The sequence below is a fragment of the Gracilinanus agilis genome, chromosome 3 (genome assembly GCF_016433145.1).
Source record: "Gracilinanus agilis isolate LMUSP501 chromosome 3, AgileGrace, whole genome shotgun sequence".
Classification (NCBI taxonomy): Eukaryota; Metazoa; Chordata; class Mammalia; order Didelphimorphia; family Didelphidae; genus Gracilinanus; species Gracilinanus agilis.
Window position 1 is genome coordinate 243,513,742 of NC_058132.1, and position 20,923 is coordinate 243,534,664.

Genomic DNA, 20,923 nt, shown 5'->3' on the forward strand with positions numbered 1-20,923 from the left:
TTGACCTCCTCTTTTGCAGAAAGTAAAGAATAGGTGGATTTTTTTCAATTAGACAATTGGCTTTTTTGAATCTTTTTCTCTTTTGTTTTCCTTTTTAAAAATACTTTGTGATAAGGAATGGCTTTCAAGGAAAGGGAGAGAAATCTAGACAATGTAAAAACTAAAAATATCAACAGTTATTCTTCGATGAACACACAGAAAATATGACATTCAAATAAAATCAATTAACTTTAAGACAAAATAGTGTTCATCTTACTCTGAGTCCCAATTACAGAAAAGGGTTAACTAAAACAATCTGGAGAAAATACTCTAAAATGAACTGAAATAGACCAAAAAAAGTATAGCACAAAGTAGAAAGTTATTAAAATATCATCTAGTTTAAATAAATATAAAAGTTATTCAAATTCTTCTATCACAAAGCTTTATATTATGTAGCAGAATTGAAGAAGAATATTTTACCTGTTTTGCAATTTCTCTTAAGCAGGCTACTCCTTGTTCAAAATTAGGGAAGGCTACTGAGCCATACTTTTGGTATTCAGGGACTGGTCTGATTTTTATTGTAGCTTCTGTAACCACCCCAAGAGTTCCTATAAAAGAAGGGTGGAATTCAATTAATTATCATACCACTTTTTATATCTTATTTCTTAAGTCTATTTTTATCTGAAAGAATATTTAAATAAATTTATAAATAAAACATTTAAAATTCTTATTAAAACATTCAAGTAGTTCCTATAATAGTAAATAACTTAGGAATACATTAATCATGCTTATGTGTGTATATTAGTTTATTTAAATAAAATTTCACTATAATCTTCATTCAAAGTAACTTTTGCCACTTTTCCTTCTGTTAAGTCATGAGCTAATCTCATAGGAAATTCCTTTTTTTCCTTTAAAACTCTTAGCTTCTGTCTTGGAACCAATACTATGTATTCCAAGACTGAAGAGTGGTAAGGGATACTCAATGAGGGTTAAGTGACTTGCCCAGGGTCACACAGCTGGGAAGTGTCTGAGGCCAAAGTTAAACCTAGGACCTCCCATCTCTAAGCCTGGCTCTCAATCCACTGAGCTACCCAGCTGCCACCTCATAGGAGATTCCTGAAGCAAATCAGCAATTTATCTGTAATGTACAGTCTCAAAGGATTTCCTAAACTGAGAGATTAACTGACTTGCCCATGATCACAAAGCTATTATGTATGAGAGGTAAGACTGCCATTCAAATCTCTCTAACTCAAAACCTAGATTAAAGCATCAAAATGTTTTATGTAGGGGCAGCTGGGTAGCTCAGTGGAGTGAGAGTCAGGCCTAGAGACAGGAGGTCCTAGGTTCAAACCCGGCCTCAGCCACTTCCCAGCTGTGTGACCCTGGGCAAGTCACTTGACCTCCATTGCCCACCCTTACCAATCTTCCACCTATGAGATAATACACCGAAGTACAAGGGTTTAAAAAAAATGTTTTATGCAAATTAAATTATTAATAAAATATGAGAGAAAAGCTCTACAAGCTTTCCTGGGGGGAAGAGGGTAGAACAAAAACACAAATTTCTATTATCTGTGGGTAGATGGAGATGAGCACACATACATGCATACCTTTGCACTTGCAGCACACATGGGCGTGCACGCACGCACACACACACGCACGCACGCACACACACACACAATGGGTAAACAGTTATTACTGCAGAGTCACAGAAAAGTAAATATTCAAGCAATGTGGCTGGGGTCAGGGGAGGAGGTTCTATTAAAAAGAGTTTGTAGGAGTGATAAAATTAAGAGCAGAATTTGTAGGCAATACTTCCATTCACCCTTTATTTGATTATTCATTCAAAAAAAGAGGCCAAAGACCATCCTATCCAAAGTAGTACAGTATTTCTCTATTATTCTAGGATCATTTTCCTATTTTCTTGTTGCTGAACAGAATTAGAAGAAATCATATAACTTTGCTAAGTGGGTTAATCACACATCTATTATCCAATATCCAATCTGTTATCTGTTATCCAATCCACACATCCGGGCTCTCAATGCAGCAAGGCAGCCAGTCTCTCATTCACATCTCAATGCTTTGTAATATACCTTCTAATTTTGTCATTCATCTTATACTGTTCTCTTTCTAATGCCTGATGAACTCACTTTCCAAATCTATTCTCAGTTCTCAGTATTCTGGATATCTCTTCAGCATCTGATACTTTTGACCATAACCTCCTTCTGGATGTTATTTCCTCTCAGATTTAATGATACAGCTAGGTGACCACTCCTAAATATCACTGAATTCACTGAATATCACATTCACCCATATCACATCTCTTAACTGTGGTGTATATCACAAGACTCTGTCCTAGGCCCCTGTCTTTTTTCTCAAACTTGCTTATTTGGTGACTTCATCAGTCCCATGGGTTTAATTATCATTTTGACAGCGAAAACTTTTAGATCTACATATTGTAACGATTAAAAATGACTCCATGTTGGTTAAAGAGCTATCAGGAAAATTCCCACAGATTAATTTGTCTCACTTGTTTGGGAAGCTGAACTGTTTAGTGTACACAATGAAAGTCTAAGCCTCACAATACTCTTTATAACACTTCCTAGCACTGTTTACTAGCAAAACTACTTCTGACATTTAAAGGTGGTCAAGGATAACCATAAAGTTTGTGAAAGGGATACAAGAATGAAAGAACTGATTGATGTTTCAATGCTGACCAGATGGGCTATTTATCCACAATAAGCTATCCCAGATCTGCTAGTATTTAGTATTTCCTTCAGAAATATATAGAACAGTCTACGGCCATGCCACCCTGAACATGCCCGATCTCATCTAATCTCGGAAGCTAAGCAGGGTCGGGCCTGGTTAGTACTTGGATGGGAGAAATATATAGAACAAAGTTTATCAAATAGAATTACAGAGCAATTGGCAAGAAAAAGGAAATGAAACACATAAAAATAGGTTAGACTTGGGGCAGCTGGGTAGCTTAGTGGAGTGAGAGTCAGGCCTAGAGACAGGAGGTCCTAGGTTCAAACCCGGCCTCAGTCACTTCCCAGCTGTGTGACCCTGGGCAGGTCACTTGACCCCCATTGCCCACCCTTACCAATCTTCCACCTATGAAGACAATACACCGAAGTACAAGGGTTTAAAAAAAAAATAGGTTAGACTATGACAGAAAAACATCTCATAGTTACACAGGATCAGAAACTTAGCATGTCTGGTACACTGACAAAAGAGCAAGCATAAAACAGAGATGTGGGAGGAGCAGAAAATGCATCCAATTAGAAATGGCGGATCCCTTGTTAGTGCTGACTAAAGCCTTTTCAGAGAGACCAGTTCCATTCTCCTTATCACATTTTAGATGGAACATAGAAAAGCTAATGAGATAGAGAATGTCTGCACAGAAAACTACCAAAAATATTGTACAATTAAGAATTTGCAACCCTGCCATCATCAGAGTGACACTGGCCATAGTCACCCTCCATATCTGTTCTCATTTGTATAGTAGCTACCAAAATTCAGTTCTTTGGCACTTTTTGCCATCATGCAGAAGCCTAACAAGACTTTAGCTTCCAACTCTCCCTTTCTCAATCTAGATGTCAAAATAACCCTCCTGAACCATAAATATGATCATACCCCTTCCCCTCCTCAAACATCTTCATGGTCCTCTCTTTAGGATAAAATACTCTTCAGCAAGGTATTCAAGTCCTTCACAATTACCTTCCAGCCTGTTTTTTGACATTTATCTCACAGTTTGAATCAATTCAATTCAAAAGAATTTATTAAGTACTTAGCAGATGTCAAGCACTGCATTTATTACTGAGGATACAAAAAAGGAAATCAAAATAGCTCCTATCCTCCCTTTCATATACACTTGCTGCCCACCATACTTGACACTCCTATTCTGCCCTTTGCAAGACTTCCCATGGCCCAGAAGGTAGTTCCCATTTACTAGCTTCTAGAATCAAATGACTGTCTGAAAAAGCTCTGTTCCCAGAGTGCCTCCTTGAGGAATTATTTTCTACTATCCTCTAGCTAGTCTCTTCCTTCTCAAATAATCATAGATTATGTAATATTTAATTGATGAAATAGGATCTCTTCTTGTTTTTCAGTCCTGTCCAACTCTTTATGATCCCATTTGGAGCTTTCCTAGCAGATATAATTTCCTTCTCCAGCCCATTTTACATATGAGAAAACTAAGGCAAACAAGGTTAAATGACTTGCTCAGGGTCACACAGCTAAAAAGTGCCTGAGGCCAGATTTGAACTCAGGAAGATGAGTCTTCTTGACTACAGGCTTGGCACTTTATCAACTCATCCCACATAGTGGCCTAATAGAATCCCAGCAAAAGGTAAACTCCCTAAGAGCCAGGATTATTTTGTTCCATTTTTCTATTATCAGTCCCAAACACAGACCAGTTACTTTCAAAACTTGGCCCCAACTGATCTTGCCAGTCTCATCATGCATGATGTTCCTTCACACATTACAGTCCAGCTGTCTTGGAGATATTCTCATATGATATTCCATCCTCTGGTTCCACATCTTTCAACAGGCCCCAGATGAGTCTACAACTCACTCCATTCTCATCTCCACATTTTAGAGTCAGTTTCCCTGCAAGCTCAGCATAAATACCACCTCTTCCATGAGGTTATGGCTGATCATCCCCACTGCTTGGTGGTGTCTTCTTGAGTTTACTTTGTATATATGTTTATGCAGACATTTTGTTACTCCCTGAGTGCAGGCAAAGACTGCTGAATTTTTGCCTCTGAATTCCCCACTCATAAAATGGTACCAGGCACAAAGCAGAGTTTTAATAAATACCTGTTCACAGATTAACAAAACTAACTGATCTCTAAGATCCCTTCTAATTCTGAAGTTAAAATCCTATAAGCTATGATCCTCATAATATTTTAAATAATAAACAATGCTGATATAGAACTTGACATTTTAGAAAGCATTTCAATATATTATCTCACTAGATCCTCCTAACAACCTGGTAAAAGAGTATTTATACCCATTTTATAGACAAGGAAGCTAAAGCTTGGAAAATTTAAGTAACTTGTCCAAAGTAAGTAAATATAAGGTAAGAAAATCATATACTAGGCTTCTGGATCCAAAGAAAGCACTTGTTCTACATCAGAGCTGCCTTGGCAGTTTAAAAAAAAGTAAAAGATTTTTTTTTAAATTAGTTATTGCTGTACATTAGCATCTAACTTACAGTGGAAATCATCCTTGTGTATTGTCTCTTCCATTAGACTACGAGTTCCTGGAGAGTAGGGATTATTTTTTTTTTTTTTATTTCTATGTCCAGGCTCCATTCCTGGCTCCGAACTTTTCTCTACTGGCTAATCACCCATGTCACATCCTTAATTGTAAATGCCTCCCAAGGTTCTGTCCTCAATTATCCTTTTCTCCCTCTATTACCATCTCTTGATAACTCTGTCAAATCCCAAATGTTTAACTCTCTCCTCTATGCAGATAATTCTCAGAATCCATTTAACCAGCTACAATCTTTCCCCTGAACTTCAGTCTCATATCACCAACTACCTATGGGACTTAACAGGACATCAATGTCCAAAATTGAATTCATTATCTTTCTCCCCAAACTCTCCCATCTTTAAAATTCCCCTATTTCAGTCAAAGGCATCATCATCCTTCCGGTCTCCTAGGTTTGCAACCTCAGGACTCCACATTATCTCCCATTCCTCACTCTCATCATCCCATATATCCAATCATTCATTTCCATCTTCACAAGTCTCAAATCAGACCCCTTATCTCCACATCACAAAGCTACCAAGTTGGTTCAGGTGCTCATCACCTCTAACCTGCATTATTGCAACAATCTTTTGATGATTTCCCTGCCTCAAGTCTCTCTCCACTAGGGTCCAATCCAAACATAGCTGCCATAGGAAGTTTCACAGATCTGACCATGTGATTCTGTACACAAATCAACTACACTGGCTTTCTATCACCCCTTGAATACATATATAAACTGCTGTTTAGTTTTTTAAACTCTTCAAAACTTGGCCCAAACCTGTCATTTCAGACTTCTTGTATATTACTCACCATCTCAAATTCTCCACCTCAGCCAAACTAGCCTTCTCTCTTTTTTCCATATGACACTATCCATTTTCCATGCTTCTGGCACTGGCCATGCCTAATTCCTGGGTGCACTCCTTTCTTATTACTATATAGAGATTCTCTTGATTTAGGATGTAGCTCAAGAACGATCTACTACAGGAAGTTTTTACTGATCCTCTCAATTATTGTGCCCTTCCTACCAAACTACCTTGAACTGAATTATTTGAATTTATTTTTATTTACTCACATTATATTATGCTATATATACTTATGAACATACTTCTAAGTAGTGATTATTTTATTCTTTAGATAGTTCTTACTTTATGTAAATTTATATACTTAAATTCAGTTCATGGCAAACATCCAACAGGCAGTGGCAGGGGTTAAACGGCAGTGGCACCAGCAGCACTAGTGCAACCTTACACCAAGGGTCCTCCATTCTATGCATTAAAGCCACTCCAACTGTAGAGGGGCTATAGAGCAGGAGGGCAGGGGCACTTGGGGACCCAGAAAGAAAGGAAGTGGCCTGCAGAATTGTCCCTTTAGATGAAAATTTACTGCATTTTTATCCCTAACACCTAGCACACTGGCTGGAATATAGGAAGTGCTTTAATAGAAGCATGCCAGTAAGCAGAAGCCAAGATGGAAACAGAAAAAAAAAATTTCTACTGTTAACTCAAAATTTAGATTATATAAAGACTTAATATTATTATTAAATGCCTACTAAGTGCAAGGTAGAGAACTAGTTGGCAACATCAACAGATTATCTTTTCTATAACTGATGATATATTTAAAGTCTAACTTGCATTATATGACACTTAATAGCCTTAGTTAAGAAATTTAGAAACCAGAGCAGGTAGGTGGCCGAGTGGATAAAAAAACAAGCCTGGAGATGAGAATATATCTGAGTTGCAATTTGGCCTCAGATACTTCCTAGCTGTGTGACCCTGGGCAAGTCATTTAACTCCAGTTGCCTAGCTCTTATCTTTCTTCTGCCTTGGAACTAATACTCAGTATCAATTCTAAGACAGAAAAAAAATGAAAAGAACATTTAAAAGTCATTAGTGCAACAGAATGTTTAGTAGATAAGAAAACCGATGATGATGATGATGAAGACGTTATTTAGAAAGACAAAGTTTTCTGATAAGCTAAAGAACAACGTTCATTTTACACTAGCATTAAGTTCATTAAGTAAAGAATTATGTTTTTTTGCATCATAATAAGATAGTAAGAAATAAAAATAAATGTCAAGAGGAGGGAAAATTTACAAGAAAACAGATGATCTGTCCACAAAAGCATGTCATTTTATGTCTAAATGATACATGAGTGTTTGAAAATGTGTACTTTTTCTTTCTCATAAAATGCCCTGTTTTTGTGTAATATATGTTGGGTACCCTTCATAAACATTTAAACTAGCAATGTTAGTCTAAAATATATCCTTCTCTAAAACTGCAAATCTAAAATGTCTAAAGAAAATGAAATAAAAGCAAAAAGATGGGTTTTGTCATTTGAAATATGAAACAAAATGTCTACAAGAAATTTAATAAGATATAGTCAGAGACAAAAACTTCTTATCAAAACTAAGATTATATAATTCACATTTTAATATACATGCCTTTAATGTAACTTTTTATTTTCTTTAAAATAGGCCTTTTACTCTGCTATAAATCAAAATTGAGACCAAATAAAAAGATATTCTAAAAACTGAATCACTAACTTAGATCTCTGTATAAAATGTTTACTTCTATATTTACCTTCAGATCCCAGAATGAAGTGATGGATATCAGGGCCTGTTGACATGCGAGGTACTTGACAGCTTTTTTCTATTATGCCTCTTGGTGTTACCATTTTTATATGAACCACCTGTTTTAATATATTACACAATGTCAATTTTATATATTTATTTATAAATAATATGTAAGTTTACATAGCAATGAAATCTACATGATTTTTTTACAAAATATTATAAGTATTGCCTATAAATATGTACTTTTGAAATGTTTAGAACAGAATCACTTATCTCATTATGGCATTATTTTCATTATTAGCCTTCACTGCTAGCAGAGAGTAAGAAATGAAGAAGGGTGAACTGACTATTGTGACCAGGATGAAAGCAATAAACTATGCAATGAAACTATGATTCAAAACTATAAAAAAAGAGTGAAAGAGAAAAGGCCAGTCTAACAGATTTAGGCAGTGAATAAGTCCTCAGCTTAGCAAAAGCTGGAAATAAATATACTAATCCTTGGAATGGTTTTTCTGATAAATATAGGTCTCCATATTCAATCAGTGCACAAAGATTTATACATTTTACCAAAGAATGTACCTAAGAACTCATAAGCATTTTCTAAATTGTTTTTAAATTTTTACATTTCCTAACATTTCAGTTCCTTTTACATAAGTCCGAAACATAGATTTAGCTATGGTGTCTTAGAAAAGCATCTTTTTGTTCTGTTAAAATAAAGTGCTTCATAAGCAACTTTTACCACCAAGAATTGGGATAGAGACAGAAAGTGGGTCAGTGATTTTACTGGTATAATGAATTCCCAGAATGATGAAACTCCCTCTAGCAGGATAAGTCAGAACACTCTTTATAACAGATAGTCTTAGAGTTGCCTAGAGCCCTGAAGGAACTTGCCAAGAGTCAAAAAGCCAGTATGTTATGGAATCAGAATTTGAACTGAGGTCTTCCTCATTCTAATGCCAGCTATGCTATGTTATGTTATGTTATGTTAATATCGGAGTATGATCACAGTTATGACTGTGTCCTTTAACCTTTCAGTAATGATTTGAAGGGATGTTATATAATGATTTAGAATGAAACTTAAACATATCAGTGCACACATTTGTTGGCAATAACATCCTTTCACAATTAAGAAAAACTCAAGAAAGGCAGATTTACAAGGAATATAGTTTCTAAAAACAGTTGTATCAAGCCTTTAAGAAAAAATGCAAGCAAGCACAGCTACTTGATTAGAAGACCAACTCCAAGAACCTACTCCAGCAATACTTTGAAGTTTGCACCAGACCAAATAATGATCAAAAAAGCCTCTGATAAAGTACAGTGAATTCTTCAACCTCAGAACTTCCCAGTAAATCAGCAAGAAAATCATGGGCAATAGGAAAGGCAGACCACCAGTAAATCCAGTGCCTGTGCAGGACAGCTTTTAGAAGCAACTAGAGATGAGCCAGGATATATCCAGTCAGATTCTGTGTCTAGGGATAGTAAGATGAAAGAGAACACCTGCAAAGGCCTATTGGTAGAGACTTTGGAAACCAATTAGAAGCAACCACAACATGCAAGACACACAGTCCAGGTGCCAAGAAGGCTCAATTCTGAGATGCCAGAAAGATCCCTTAAAAACAATGCTAGGAAATAGGTGCTGCTATTATCCCCATTTTACAGATGAGGTAACTGAGGCAGAGTTACTTCAGTGATCTACCCAGAGTCATAGGGCTAGTACCTGATAAGATCTGAATTCAAGTCTTCTTTACTCCAGATTCAACACTGTATTCACTGTAATTGCAAGCTTCCAACTATAATTATCTGAGAATTTTCTAAAGACTATCAGATTGTTAAATATTTCATAAAAGTTAATATACTTGAAATTATGGCTAAACAACTATGCTCAGTTTTTCACACATTAATTAATGCAGGTATTCACTGTTTCAACTCAAATATTAAGTACCTATTACAAAGCAAGGCACTGTGCTAAGTGGTAAGATACAAAGAAAATTTTAAATGGTCCCTGGTCCCAAGGAGATTACATTTTATTGGGGAGAATGTGTAAACATGAGTTCATTTAAGGAAGGAAGAAACACCAACAACTAGGAAGATGAAAAAGGGCTTTCATGTTTCTTGAAATTCCTGAATCTACACAAGGACAAAAACAACAGATTTGTAGAAGGAGAATCGATAAACCTTTTCAAGTTGCTTGGTTACAGAGGATAGGAGAGGAGAAGAAAGGATCAATGACGAAAGATGAGCTTATAAACCTGGATGACTAGAAGATGATGTTGCCCTCAATAGGAACAGAGAAGAATTTAGAAAAGAAGGTCTGAAGATAATGTGTTACTTTGGACATGTTAAATTTGAGATGCTATATGCAGTTGGAGATAACCAGCACACTGGTAATAAAGAAATAGAGTTCAGGATAGAGTCAGACCATGCACCTTTATTAAACATGCACATCAGTATTTTTCTGAAGTTATGTGCCAAACCACAAAGAAAATAAACTATTTTTTCCTCCCTTGGTTTCAACTGAAATCCCAAAGGCCTAGTCAAGGACATCATATCTGAAGTCTAAAAAGAAATAAAAATGCAACACTTATATTTAATGTTTAAAACATTTTTGAGGCAAAAACACAAAGAAAAGGTATTTTTTAAAAAGCTAATAATAAAATATAATTATGCTACACACTAATACCACATTAAATTGTTTAGTGCCATAAATAATCCTTAAATCTCTCAAAATATCAAGTGATGAAAATAAGTTATTTGCGTTAGGAATGCATGCCTCTCAAACTTGCTTAGTTCTAAAGTAAGAAATAGCCTAAATACTACAACAAAAATAATATGGCTTTTATCTAAAAATGGAACTTTCTGAGTTTGATTCAATTCCAAAGGGGGTGCGGAGTTGTAGAGAAGAAGGGAATGGGAGAAACGTTTCTTCTAAACGTTAACTTATTGTATGTAGTTTTTTTAAGTTTAATGTAAATGTGAAAATAAGTCCACAGAATAAACATTTAGAGAAAAGTCCAACAGGCTTATTAAAATGATTTGAGATGCAAATGAAAAAAAATAGCTGCTAAAAACTTTCAAACTAAAGGATTACAAACTCAAGACAAGAGGCGAAGTTGCAATAGGACACTAATTCCATAATCTTAGAAGTGAAAAGCTTCCTAAAAATGCTTTCAAAAGTTAAATAAACAAATGGAGTAGCAAATGTTATACTGATAGCGTCATAATGATATCTAAATGAATTCAATTGGAGATGTTGGTGTTGCATAAAAAGATTTCATTTCATAAAATCAGAAAACAATTCTTTTCTTTCTTATTTTAGAAGAGTAGGAATGCTTTTTTTAAAAAACTTCATCTAAATAACTGAAAGAAAATATTTTGAGATATGGATACTGAGTTTCTGTAATGTTCTGAAATTATTTCAAAAATCAAATATTTTAAAAATAAAATTTTCTGAAGGAAGTTTCTTGTCAGGAATGTAAATGAATCTTAGATAACAATCCCTGAAAAAGGGCAATCTGAACCCAATGTGAAGCTGTTTTCAAAGCCAAAAGCTCTGTTATTTCCACTTATAAATATACAATTTGTATACTATACTAAAAAGGCTACATTATTCCCTCCTCACTATCCAATTTCAATGTTTTTTAAGATCCTTTCTTATATATTACTGGAATTTGTATAATAAAAATAAAAAATTTTACCAAGTCTTCAATATTGCCATAGATGTTTTTTTTCATGCCTGATGCTCGAGTTGACACCCATCCTCCCACGGTGCTGAATTCCAGGGAATCTGGTTCATGACCCGTACAATAACCACTTTCTTTAAGCTGAAGAACACAAAAGTAATGTTACATTAGTGAAAATAGACTAATATTTTACAATGTATTCCATACATTTAGGTTGTCCATTTGAAAAAAAATGAATCTCAATTTATTTGCTATTTTGATTTTTTAACATCTAGGCAGAAAGACAAAAGAAAACTTCACCATCCTAGTCATGTTAAACTTCTAATAGGAAAACAATCTGAGGAAAAATACAATGCTGAAAAATTCTCCTAGTTTCTACTGTGTCAACTAAAAATCTTCCTCCCCGACCCTACTCTTTTCCTCTTCATTTTAAATCCAACCCTTCTTTTGTTTGTGAAGGTACGATTTAAACACATATGGAAAAAAGATTATGTTTAAATAACTGCCAACTTCACCTAAACACTTGCAATAAATAAAGCACTTAATCTCTCATTCTCTCTTTCTTAATGTGATATGCAGCAAGTCTGCAGAAAATTTGAGCAAATTGCCTATACTTAATTCTCTCAAGAAGTGATGTGTTTTAATGTACAACCATCTGGCCAGGCTTCCTGTATGCAATATCATCATCTACTTGTGATGCAGATCATGCATTCCTGTACATTAAATAGTCACTTGTTTCTCATTTTTCCATATTAGCTTGGCTTTGCCATCTGTACCGCACCTGAGGTTGAATGAAAGCTCTTAAACTGTAGCAAAACCAAAGCATTCCCATTGAAATAATTTTAGAGTCTCAGTAGTCCCATGTCAAATGGCACAAATGCCACCATCTGCAGTATACACTACCTACTATACTCAAGTCCATCAATCTGTGTTGATCAATTTGATAATAGTCCAGTTAAGTAAGTATTCCTATTTTTCAAATAACAACTCATGCAGAGATGTAGAATGTGTCAGCTATATCTGTAGACATGTATTTAAGCATACAATAAGCAATATAATCTAAAACTTAAAAAGCCAATTAGGTTAAATATAATTTATTAGATTTCACAAGCCAGCAATATAAGCAATTTATCTTTTCTGATTTTGTTTATAGGAAAAAAAGTCTGAAAAAAGATATCACTTACAACATACAATTCTTGACTAAATAAGTAATACCTTGAATTTAAACAAGACTTCTCACTATTCATATTTACAAATACCTTAAATAGATGCCTGTCCTGGTAAAGAGTAGAGGCAATCCATAAACATAATTTAAACTTTTTCTCATATGATTTTGTATTAGATTTCTATGCAATATGATTTTCTGTTAACATAAAACCAATATCACAATATATTATGATTCTCATTAAGCCTATACCAGAAGCAGAAGAAAAGGTGGTAAGCTATAAATGTTATATACAGAGAGCTCAAAATCAGTTCCTAGAAGGTAGAGGACTGGGATGAACAAAATTTTGTGATGTGGCAGGTCATGGAAGGAGGGAGAGAGAGAGGGAAGCTTAAGCTAGGCTAGAGAATGGAAGGATGGTAGGAAGAGAAGAGGAAGGGGAGGGAGCAAGGTTCAAAACAGTGGAAAATACTTCCAGGGTAAAATGGCCTCAAAGTAGAAGCAAGGATCTCTCCTTCTCCTGACAAACAACAGATATAACACACCTCAAAAAGACAAAAATCAAAATCAGATGAGCAAAAGGGCTCTACCTTCCTTAAAGATAGACAGTGTGTGGGCATTTCCATGCTATAAGGGAGTAAATTACACCTACCAAAGTGCATTCTATTCATCCCTCCCCCACACCATCTATAGCAATAGAGTCAGAGCAAGGGCAGTCTAGATTCTTGGAGGCTGGCTGAGGGCCCAACAGACTTACCCCTGAAGGCAATGAAACTTGGGACATGAGGGGTATGAGGAATGTGGAGTTTGGACACAGAGACAGGGCAGAGGGGCTGCCCATAGCAGACGCCACAAAAACTGGAAAAAATAGCCTCAGGGCAAAAACCACTCTCTAACTCCATACACAGAGAGTGGCCTGCCCTCCTCACTCAGACTTCTGGCTGGGAAGGGAAGAAAAAACTAACACAGCAATGACCACCAACACCCAAGAACTACAATCTTAAACTAACCAAAAAAAAAAAGTAAAAGAAAAGAAAAAGCCTCTGACCCTGCACAACTTCTATGGAGAAAAACAGCAAACTACAGAGGTGACACCAAAGAGCAACAAACAAGCAAACACATCCAAACTTCCCTCCTCCAAAATGGAAACTGCTCACAAGCTCTTGAGGAACTCAAAAAGGAATTCAAGAACCAAGTACAAAAGACAGAAGAAACTTCGCAGAAAAAAAAAGTGGGAAATAGTTCAAAAAGAAAATAACAGTTTAAAAGACAGAATTTCCCACTTGGAAAAAGAAAAACATAAATCACATGAAGTAATAAGTAAATTGGAGACCAAAATTGACCTGCTAGAAGCCATGAAAAGCAGGATAGACTGAACCAAAAAGGAAAATCAAAAGATCATAGCTGAAAACCAGTCTTTAAAGTCTAGAACTGGGCGAGTAGAAGCTAATGATCTCACAAGACAGCAAGAATTAATAAAGCAAAGTCAAAAGAATGACAAAGTGGAAGGAAAAATGAAATATCTCACTGAGAAGACAATGAACCTGGAGAACAGATCTAGAAGAGATAATTTAAAAATCCGGAAAACCTGGAAAAAAATGGAGGCCTTGACATCATACTAAAAGAAATTATCCAAGAAAATTGCCCTGATATTCTTGAACAATAGGGCAAAATAGGCATTGAAAGAGTCTATAGATCACCCTCTACATTAAATCCTCAAAAGACAACCCTCAAGAATGTAATTGCCAGGAAATTATTTTGGACTTCCGGGTTAAGATGGTAGCAGAGTAGAGGCAGGGCGACTTTCTCTCCTTACTAACAGATATGGAGTACATCCAGAGGACAAGAAAACAAAATCCAAATTAAAGAAGGGAACCCACAATAAGGCGCAGGATCGAAGGTATGTGGGATTTGGGCACTTTCACGCTATGGGAGGGAATGGGGGGGAAATAGCTCCCATCAAAATGAGAATGGGTCACCCCTCCCCCACCCCACCCACAGTACCAGAGGAAGAGGTTACTCTCCAGAGTTAGAGCAAGCGGGGGCACAAAGTCTAGCCCCTGGGCAGCTAGCTAGTACTCCAGGAGCTTGCCCCTTGAGAGCAGTGGGACCTGGAATCCCAGGTGGCTGGAGAACTCAAACCTTGGTCAAAGGAGTGGGGCTGAGAGAGGGAGCAGCAGCTCCCAGGTTGCTCAAGATTTGGGAAAATCTCAGGTGGAGGAGCAAGCATGGGCCAAGTTCCCAGCTCTAGGCAGCCGGCTAGGACCACGGGGGGCTTGACACTGAAAACAACTAGACCAGGACCGCAGGAGGCTGGAAAAACTAAGACCTTGGACACAAGACTAGGGCGAAGAGGGGCAGCAGCGGCTCTCAGTGCGCTCAGACTTGGTGGAGAATCTCAGGTGGAGGAGCAAGTGTTGGGCCAAGTCCCAAGCTCTAGGCAGCTGGCTAGGAACACAGGGGCTCGACCCTGAAAAAAGCTAGACCAGAGACCCCAGGAGGGTCCTCAGAGAAGCCAAGAGACTCACAAAGTAGCCTCAGACAAAAAAATGCTCCCTAACTCCATACAAAGAGAATCAGATTGCCTTACTCAGACTTCTGGCAGATAAAACATAATGATGCCAATCAAGGAAATCAAGAAATAAACAAAGCGACGAAGAAAAAAGCTCAAAAACTTGATAACTTCGGCACAGAAAAAAACCAGAAAAGAGAGGACAAACAATTAAAGATGTCCAAACCTTCCCCAAAAAATGAAAATGGGTCACAAGATCTTAAAGAGTTCAAATCTGAGATTATAAGAAAGATGGAAGAGATCTGGCAAGAAAATAACGGTTAAAAAGGCAGAATTTCACAATTGGAAAGTGAGGCTCAGAAATCAAATAAGCAATCTGAAGAACAGAAATGACCAGCTGGAAGCCTAGAAGAACCAGATAGGCCAGATTGAAAAGGAAAACTCTAAAGGCTAGAATTGGGCAATTAGAAGTCAATGATCTCTCAAGACAGCATGAACAAATAAAGCAAAGTCAAAAGACTGATAAAATAGGAGACATGAAATATCAAGGAGAAATTGACAGATGAAGAAAACAGGTCTAGAAGAGACAATTTGAGAATCATTGGTCTTCTTGAAAAATGAGAAATTAATAGAAATTTGGACTCCATATTAAAAGAAATTATTCAGCAAAACTGCCCTGAAGTTCTACAAAATAAAATTCTTATTCTTAAATTTACTCTTTTAAGGGCCTTAATAAGATCAAATTATTTGTATTCCTGTATAGAGAAATGTTATGTGTAATTTTCAAAAACTGTATTCACTTTTATAGTAATTAGAAGAATTATTACTAGGGAAAAGTTGAGCATTAATAGTCTAAGATGAGATGGGGTGGGGAAAAAAAGAGGGAGGGTGAATAGTAGATCGCATCAAGAGAAACTTGAATGAATAAGAAAAATAGGATATTCTACACCACACAAAGAGAGCATGGGGAGGGGAGGGATCAATACTATTATAAAAAGGAGAGGAAGAGAGCATTAAAAGGTAATATTTAGGGCAGCTGGGTAGCTCAGTGGAGTGAGAGTCAGGCCTAGAGACAGGAGGTCCTAGGCTCAAACCCAGCCTCAGCCACTTCCCAGCTGTGTGACCCTGGGCAAGTCACTTGACCCCCATTGCCCACCCTTACCAATCTTCCACCTATGAGATAATACACCGAAGTACAAGGGTTAAAAAAAAAAAAAAGGTAATATTTAAACCTTACTCTCAGGAAAATTAACCCTGAGAGGGAAGAGTAGCTATATCCATTGGGATATAGAATTCTATCTAACCCTACTGAGAAAGTCAGAAGGGATCAATCAAGGCAAGGAGGAGAGTGGGGAGGTCAAAAAAGAGGAGGAAGGGAATTCGTTAGCCCTTAAAAAAAGAAAAGAGGGTAATAATAAGGCAGGGGGTGGAAAGGGAAGTAAATCAAGGGAAGGGACAAGGGGGACTGGTCTAAAATAAACCACTGGTTTAAAAGGAAATAGCTTAAGAAGGAGGGGTAGAACTAGGAGAGGATACCAAAATGTTGGGGAATACACAACTTATAATTATAACTCTGAATGTGAATGGGATGAACTCGCCCATAAAACGGAAGCAAATAGCAGAATGGATTAGAAACCAAAAGCCTACCATATGTTGTCTACAGGAAACACATATGAAGCGAGTGGACATACACAGGTTAAAGGTGAAGGGCTGGAGCAAAATCTTTTGGGCTTCAACTGAGAAAAAAGAAGGCAGGAGTGGCGATCATGATCTCTGACAGAGCCGAAGTAAAAATAGATTTGGTTAAAAGAGATAGGGAAGGTAATTACATCCTGATAAAAGGCAATATAGACAATGAGGAAATAACAGTGCCCAAAGTGTATGCACAAAACGGTATAGCATCCAAATTCCTAAAGGAGAAACCGGCAGAAATCAAGAAGGAAATAGATAGTAAAAACATAGTAGTGGGAGATCTAAATATCCCTCTATCAGATCTAGATAAATCAAACCAAAAAATAAATAAGAAAGAGATAAGAGAGGTAAATGAAATCCTAGAAAAATTAGATTTAATAGATATGTAGAGAAAAATAAATAGGGACAAAAAGGAATACACCTTCTTTTCAGCTGCACATGGTACATTCACAAAGATTGACCATGTTATAGGGCATAGAATCATTGCAAACAAATGCAAAAGAGCAGATATAATAAATGTAACCTCAGATTGTAATGCAATAAAAATAATAATTAGTAAGGGCACATGGACAGACAAATCAAAAACTAACTAGAAATTAAATAATATGATTCTCCAAAACCAGTTAAAGAAGAAATCACAGAAATAATCAATAATTTCATTGAAGAGAATGACAATGATGAAACATCCTACCAAACTCTGTGGGATGCAGCTAAGGCAGTACTCAGGGGGAAATTTATATCCTTGAATACATATATTAAATTAGAGAAGGTAAAGATCAATGAACTGGGCATGCAAATTAAAAAACTAGAAAGGGAACAAATTAAAAATCCCCAGCTAAACACCAAATCGTAGATTATGAAAATTAAAGGAGAAATCAATAAAATTTAAAGTAAAAGAACTATTAAATTAATAAATAAGACTAGAAGCTGGTACTTTGAAAAAACAGATAAAATAGACAAAGTACTGGTCAATCTAATTTAAAAAAGAAAGAAGAAAACCAAATCATCAGTATTAAAGATGAAAAGGGAGACCTCACCTCTAATGAAGAGGAATTCAAGGCAATCATTAAAAACTATTTTGCACAATTATGTGGCAATAAGTATAGGAATCAAGGTGAGATGGATGAATATTTACAAAAATATAAATTGCCTAGAAGAAATAGAATACTTAAATAATCCTGTATCAGAAAAAGAAATTGAACAAGCCATCAAAGAATTCCCTAAGAAAAAATCCCCAGGACCAGATGGATTCACAAGTGAATTCTATCAAACCTTTAAAGAACAACTAATTCCAATACTATACAAACTATTTGACATAATAAGCAAAGAAGGAATTCTACCAAACTCCTTTTATGATACAAATATGGTACTGATCCCAAAGCCAGGTAAATCAAAAACAGAGAAAGAAAATTACAGACCAATTTCCTTAATGAACAAGGATGCAAAAATCTTAAATAGAATACTAGCAAAGAGACTCCAGCGAGTGATCACAAGGGTTATTCATTATGATCAGGTTGGATTTATACCAGGAATGCAAGGATGGTTCAACATTGGGAAAACCATTCACATAATTAACCATATCAAGAAGGAAACCAACAAAAACCACATGATTATCTCAATAGACACTAAAAAAGCCTTTGACCAAAATACAACATTCATTCCTATTGAAAACACTAGAAAGTATAGGAATAGAAGGACCTTTCCTAAAAATAATAAACAGTATATATCTAAAACCATCAACAAGCATCATATGCAATGGGGATAAATTAGAAGCCTTCCCAATAAGGTCAGGCGTGAAACAAGGATGCCCACTATCACCTCTATTATTTAACATTATACTAGAATCACTAGCAGTAGCAATTAGAGAAGAAAAAGAGATAAAGGTATTAAAACAGGCAATGAGGAGACTAAGCTATCACTCTTTGCAGATGATATGATGGTCTACTTAAAAAATCCTAGGGAATCAACTAAAAAGCTAGTAGAAATAATCAACAACTTTAGCAAAGTTTCAGGATACAAAATAAATGCACATAAATCATCAGCATTTCTATATATTTCCAGCATATCACAGCAGCAAGAGATAGAAAGAGAAATATCATTTAAAATCACCCTAGAAAATATAAAATACTTAGGAATCTATCTACCAAAACAAACACAGGAATTATATGAACACAACTACAAAACACTTTCCAAACAATTAAAACTAGATCTAAACAATTGGAAAAACACTGGTTGCTCATGGGTAGAATGAGCTAACATAATAAAAATGACCATTCTACCCAAATTAATTTACCTATTTAGAGCTATACCTATCAAACTACCAAAAAACTTTTTTACTGAATTAGGGAAGATTATAACAAAGTTCATTTGGAAGAACAAAAGATCAAGCATATCAAGGGAATTAATGAAAAAAAAAAAAGTGAAAGAAAGTGGCCTAGAAGTACCAGATATTAAACTATACTATGAAGCTGCAGTCATCAAAACAATATGGTACTCGCTAAGAGACAGAAGGGAGGATCAGTGGAATAGATTTGGGGTAAGTGACATAAGCAAGACAGTATATGATAAATCCAAAGAGCCCAACTTTTGGGACAAAAATCCACTATTTGCCAAAACTGCTGGGAAATTTGGAAAACAATATGGGAGAGATTAGGTTTAGATCAATATCTCACACCCTACACCAAGATAAATTCAGAATGGGTGAATGACTTGAATATAAAGAGGGAAACTGTAAATAAATTAAGTGAACACAGAATAGTATACTTGTCAGATCTCTGGGAAAGGAAAGATTTTAAAACCAAGCAAGAGTTAAGAGAAAATTACAAAATGTAAAATAAATGATTTTGATTATATTAAATTAAAAAGCTTTTGTACCAACAAAAACAATGCAACCAAAATCAGAAGGGAAACAACAAACTGGGAAAAAAATCTTTATAACAAAAAACTCTGACAGAGGTCTAATTACTCAATTATACAAGGAGTTAAATCAATTGTATAAAAAAATCAAGTCATTCCCCAATTGATAAATGGGCAAGGGACATGAATAGGCAATTTTCAGATAAAGAAATCAAAACTATCAATAAACACATGAGAAAGTGTTCTAAATCTCTAATAATTAGAGAAATGCATATCAAAACAACTCTGAGGTATCACCTCACACCTAGCAGATTGGCTAAAATGACGCAGGGGAGACTAATGAATGTTGGAGGAGATATGGCAAAATTGGGACATTAATGCATTGCTGGTGGAGTTGTGAACTGATCCAACCATTCTGGATGGAAATTTGGAACTATGCTCTAAGAATGATAAAAGAATGCCTGCCCTTCGATCCAGCCATACCATTGCTGGGTTTGTACCCCAAAGAGGTCTTAGATAAACAGACTTGTATGAAAATATTTATAGCTGAGCTTTTTGTGGTGGCAAAAAACTGGAAAACGAAGGGACCCTTCAATTGGGAAATGGCTAAATAAATTGTGGTATATGTTGGTGATGGAATACTATTGTGCTCAAAGGAATAATAAACTGGAGGAATTCCATGTAAACTGGAAAGACCTCCAGGAACTGATGCAGAGTGAAAGGAGCAGAGCCAGAAGAACATTGTATACAGAGACAGATACACTATGGTAAAATCAAATATAATGGACTTCTGTATTGGCAGCAATACAATGACCCAGGACAATTCTGAGGGATTTATGGAAAAGAACACTACCCACATTCAGAGGAAGAACTGCAGGAGTGGAAATGCAGAGGAAAAACAACCGCTTGAACACATGGGTTGATGCGGGCATAGTTGGAAATGTAGACACTAAACGACCACACCAATGTTAACTATCAATAATATGTAAATAAGTCTTGATTGATCACACATGTTAAAACCAGTGGAGATGCGAGTTGGATTGGGGTGGCGGAGGTTAAAGAGGGGGTTAAAGGGGAAAGTAAAAACAAGAATCATGTAACCATGGAAAATGTTTCTAAAAAAAATAAAATATTAAAGAAATTAAAAAAAGAAAAAAAAGAATGTAATTGCCAAATTCAAGAGCTCCCAAGCTAAGGAGAAAATATTGCAAGAA

General features: G+C 35.9%; 1 protein-coding gene across 1 annotated transcript in view; it reads right to left on the reverse strand.

Annotated features, from left to right (window-relative positions):
* AGPS (alkylglycerone phosphate synthase) overlaps positions 1–20,923 on the reverse strand; it is a 166,510-nt gene that overhangs the window by 69,369 nt on the left and 76,218 nt on the right. The window contains exons 9-11 of the mRNA XM_044669753.1: positions 11,500–11,625; positions 7,812–7,920; positions 460–587 (exon numbers count right to left, since the gene is read on the reverse strand). Coding sequence (XP_044525688.1) covers positions 460–587; positions 7,812–7,920; positions 11,500–11,625 — 363 coding nt within the window. The remainder of the gene's footprint in view (positions 1–459; positions 588–7,811; positions 7,921–11,499; positions 11,626–20,923) is intronic.